Below are 4,438 nucleotides of genomic sequence, written 5' to 3'. Positions count from 1 at the left end.
CAAACTAAATAACAGTAAACCTTTTTTTGATTTACGGTATTTTCTTATTTTGATGTTTTGAGCTTTTTTTGTGTTTAGAACAATATATACTAATTTTTAAGGTATTAAATTGAATTTTTGTTCAATAAAAATCTTTCAGATGCGGCTGTAACTGTCCACCCCCCACCACCCAAAACTTTGTCTTCGAAATAAGGGTGCGTCTTATACACCGGTGCGTCTTATATTCTGAAAAATACGGTACATCTAATATAACAACAAATACTGAGTGAGAACAAGACATTTGTCTACAACAGAAAGGGCACACTTTAAATCTAAAAATAAATATTTAGTTAGAACAAGACATTCCTGTATGTCAGAAAGGGGACACTTTAAATCTAAAAACAAGTATTTAGTTAGAACAAGACACATTATGACCAAAAGTAAATGTTTTTATCAACAGGCAGCAGCGTCCATGTTAATTATAGAACATGCACTTTTACTCATTTTATACGACAATTTTTATAATGTAAAAGATGCTAAAGTTTTAGCCAGTTTTACTGTATTTATGATGAAAGTTTTTTGTTTGCCGATCCTTTGTTTTTATTTATCTGAATAAGATAGGATTGAGAACTTTAATGGCATATCAGAAGTTTTACGTTATAAAAACTGAACTGATTTACCGTAAAGATATATCGCTCTGTCAAAGTTACATAGTGATCAGTCTTCCAATATATACATATGAATATATTTTGACTTGGACAGGCTAAAATGCCGAGTTAGCAAACCTTTGAGAGCGAAGGTAGGAGACCTGTAGGGCTGTGGTCTCTGAAACATTTTAAATATAAAAGCGATTTTCTGCTGTTTCCCATATTCTGACAAAACAAATACAGTGGGTTGTGAGAAAGATTTTTTAGCTGAATGACTTCATAGCGATATGAATTTGTAATGCAAGTCTTTTATTCGTAATAGTCATGTCAGGCGGAAACTTGGGTTGTAGCTTGAATCATGTGGACTATCGCTATTTCTTAAATAAATTATGAAATCATACGTATAACTAATATATTACCTTTAACTGCACTTGCGAATGCGAAATGGTCGTCATTTTCAGTTGCTTTTTGTTCCCTACACTAAAAGAAATTGCCCCTTTAAAAGCTCCTAAGAAAAGAAATTATAAGCTTTTCAAAATGTGTAAAATGAAACAGTTGCAATGCTTGGTCTTGAGGGGGGTCTACTGTCATTGAACAATATTATAATTTTATACCACAACTAAAAAAAAAAAAGGTCAGTGAAAGTTTACGTGACAAATTTCGCTTCTTACGATTATGAAAATGTGCACCACCTCCCTGGTTCCAATGTACATGTATAATGCAGTGTATATCCCTTTTTTATACCTGATGTTATTCTTCAACACAGGCTGCCACCTAGTTTCTGATAGGTGCCCTGCGAACGTGGACTGCAATTGAATGTCGGTTAGACGTGGTGAAAAACTGTTTGATGTTGAAAACTGCATGGTTGTATTTCCTTAGTTATTTAATTATTAAATTTTAAAATAGGAAACATAATTTTGGACCACCCTGCATAATATTTGGACAATTTAAAAAAAATTCCATTAGCAATGACCTCGTACTCAGGACATCATTTAAGTTGAGATATTTAAGGTTAAATGTTATATAGTTCTTAGCTGAATAAAATAAAAACTCGGTAACAATTCTACTGTACGATTATTCCCGTAATTGGAAATTAAGTCCTTGTTTATTGTCGTGTCTCGTGATTGTTCAGTTGCTGAAGAACAATTATGTGTTTGAAGAGAAGCAAATGTACAGTAACTTGAGTAAGTCTTTTGTCTGCGACAAGTCAATGTTTAATTTAAATTAGTTGAAAATATTCGAGATTGCAGAGTTTGTTAATCGGATTCTGATGACTAAAACTAAATAAAAGGTTTTATAAACGTCACACAGTAACTAGACAGTGTTGTGTGTTATCTGTGTATACCATTAAATGAAAAGAGAGGTAAGGTAAAGATGAGTTGCATTCTTATTTCTGTATAATTTTCCTCGCTTAAAAAATTGAACATTTTATTTATGTTCTATATTACTAGTATAAGACAAACAATAGCCGAGATTTGGAGCTACTACAACCGTACTTCTATAATTATGAAATTTATGGAAATAAGCTTTTAATTAATATATCCTCTACATGGAAGACTAAAAATAACACTTTATAATTAAGAGTTGCTATGTATGTATATATACATTTACATACCGTTCATTCCTTGGCAGAAGATTATATTTGAAATTGCATCCTTCACTGAAATCTGGTAACTCCCTTAGAATGTTAGCTAACTGACTGTATTAGATTCCGATATGCTGGGCTTTTTAGTATTAGTATCACGTGTTATCAAATGTATTTTAATATGGTAACGTAGAAATGACAGTTGTGTTTCTTTTAGCGTCAGATTGAAAAAGGTAATGATTTAATGGAAGAAGCCTCCACATTCGAACCCATGTCGAAATCCTCTGTTGGTGGACATCCTGGGGTGCAAACTTTAGCGTCTTCGCTGGCGAAACATCTATACGATTTTACAGAGCGCCTTGATGACACACGAGAAAGGCTGGAAGACAGTACCAAATGTTACAGCCTTCTAGACCGGGTAATTTACTGGAATGAAGTTTCGTTTCCCTCGAGACAGTGAAAACTTTTGAATATAATATGTTTGACAAAAGTGTTATTTTGATTATTAGTTAAGGACAGGTAATAAAATGTTCAAAAACTAACAGTAACAATACAATCTATATATCTTATTGTATTGTTGTTATTAATTTTTTTCTGTATTGAAAACAGAAAATTCCAGTAATCTACACTTTGATATGCAGTATTTAAATACTGATTCATTTTTATTAAAGTTTCATTTCTTGCTGGATGATCAAGAAAACAAAAATGGACACACTAAATACTTGGTCTTTTAAGAAAAATATAAGTTGGAGATTTTGATTAGTGCTGTCAGGTCTGCTCAAGAAACACCAGGTTGTGCTAGCCAGAAAACACAGTTTCAAGGTTTTGATTAGTGTTATCAGACTTATGGAAGAAATATGTGGTCATGCTAACTGGAAAAATACAGCTTGGAGGTTTTTAATATTGTTGTCAGATTTATTTAAGAAACATCTGGTCATGTTAACCAGAAAAAGACAATTTAAAGGTTTTATACTATTATTGTCAGATCTGTTGAAGAAATATCACCTTCAATCATAAAACACAATTTAAAGATTTTTACTACTGTTGTCAAGTCTATTGAAGAAACATCTAGCATGTGAATGAGAAAAACACAAGTACAGGTTTTTTACTACTATTGTTGTCAAATCTGTTGAAGAAACATCATCATCAACCAGAAAAACACAGTTTAAAGGTTTTTTTTTTACTGTTATTGTCAGCTTTACTGAAGAAACATTTAGCATGTTAATGAGAAAACCCCAATTTTCTTTTACTATTATTGTCAGATCTATTGAAGAAACATCTGGTCATGTTAACCAGAAAATCACAATTTAAAGTTTTTTTACTAATGTCGTCAAGTCTATTGAAGAAACATCTCTTCATCAGAAATATGCAGTTTAGAGATTTTACAGTATTGTCATCATAATTACTAAAAAAAAAACTGACCAGGCCTACACAATAGACGTTTGCATTTTGTACACCAAGGATCACTTGTTAGAAGCAAATCACTAAATAACAAACAAGTCTCTAAACTGAACTAGTAATCTTAAAGTCTGCATTTAAAAAAATTAGTATATTTTCCAATGAACTTGGAAAATAATGAAGAAAGTTTCTCATAGAAAAGAACAATTATATACATCTTTATGTAAAATAACTGAATATAACATAATATTTTATATATGTTTTATTATTATTCTGTAAGCTGTAACAACTAATGATATGATGTTCATGTGACTTAGTAATGTATTATTATTCTTTTTTCTTTTACTATTGACAATAATGCTTGTATTGCTGATGTTGTTAGTTTTGTTTCATTTAGGCTTATGAATGGGCAGTGGAGACAATGAAATTTATATCTCATCTGAAAACGGAGAAGACAACAAATTCCACGGAACTAATAAAACTAACTAAATCACTTCAAGACTATGTGGACAACAATCCACCAATTAGTGAGGAAATATTCCATGAAATGATAAGCTTGGCCACAAGACTGGAGAATGAAAGCCTACTTGAGCAGTGTAGAGTAAGTGTACAGTCAGTATTCATGAAATAAGCATAACTAACGTTTCTGTTATATATAATTTATATCAACAACAGCCATGGTAGAATTGTAGCACTAAGAATATAAAGTGATACTAAACCTGGCAGTGACCAACTTATACCTATTGTTACGACAGCGGGGGGCACGTGCCTCTAGTAACGCGTCATGTTCTCGAACGTTTACGTCCCTTCCTGAGGTCGCGAGAGGCTA

At 32.0% G+C, this 4,438-nt stretch overlaps 1 protein-coding gene across 1 annotated transcript in view; it reads left to right on the top strand.

Annotated features, from left to right (window-relative positions):
* LOC106464844 (puratrophin-1-like) overlaps nt 1–4,221 on the top strand; it is a gene marked incomplete at its 3' end in the record, with an annotated part of 83,881 nt that extends 79,660 nt beyond the window's left edge. The window contains exons 11-12 of the mRNA XM_013924999.2: nt 2,429–2,629; nt 4,007–4,221. Coding sequence (XP_013780453.2) covers nt 2,429–2,629; nt 4,007–4,221 — 416 coding nt within the window. The remainder of the gene's footprint in view (nt 1–2,428; nt 2,630–4,006) is intronic.
* Nucleotides 4,222–4,438: the final 217 nt, after the last annotated feature.

The sequence above is a fragment of the Limulus polyphemus genome, unplaced genomic scaffold, assembly GCF_000517525.1.
Source record: "Limulus polyphemus unplaced genomic scaffold, Limulus_polyphemus-2.1.2 Scaffold1758, whole genome shotgun sequence".
Classification (NCBI taxonomy): Eukaryota; Metazoa; Arthropoda; class Merostomata; order Xiphosura; family Limulidae; genus Limulus; species Limulus polyphemus.
The sequence above is the reverse complement of the archived record's forward strand: the minus strand, read 5'-3'. Positions and strand labels throughout refer to the sequence as shown.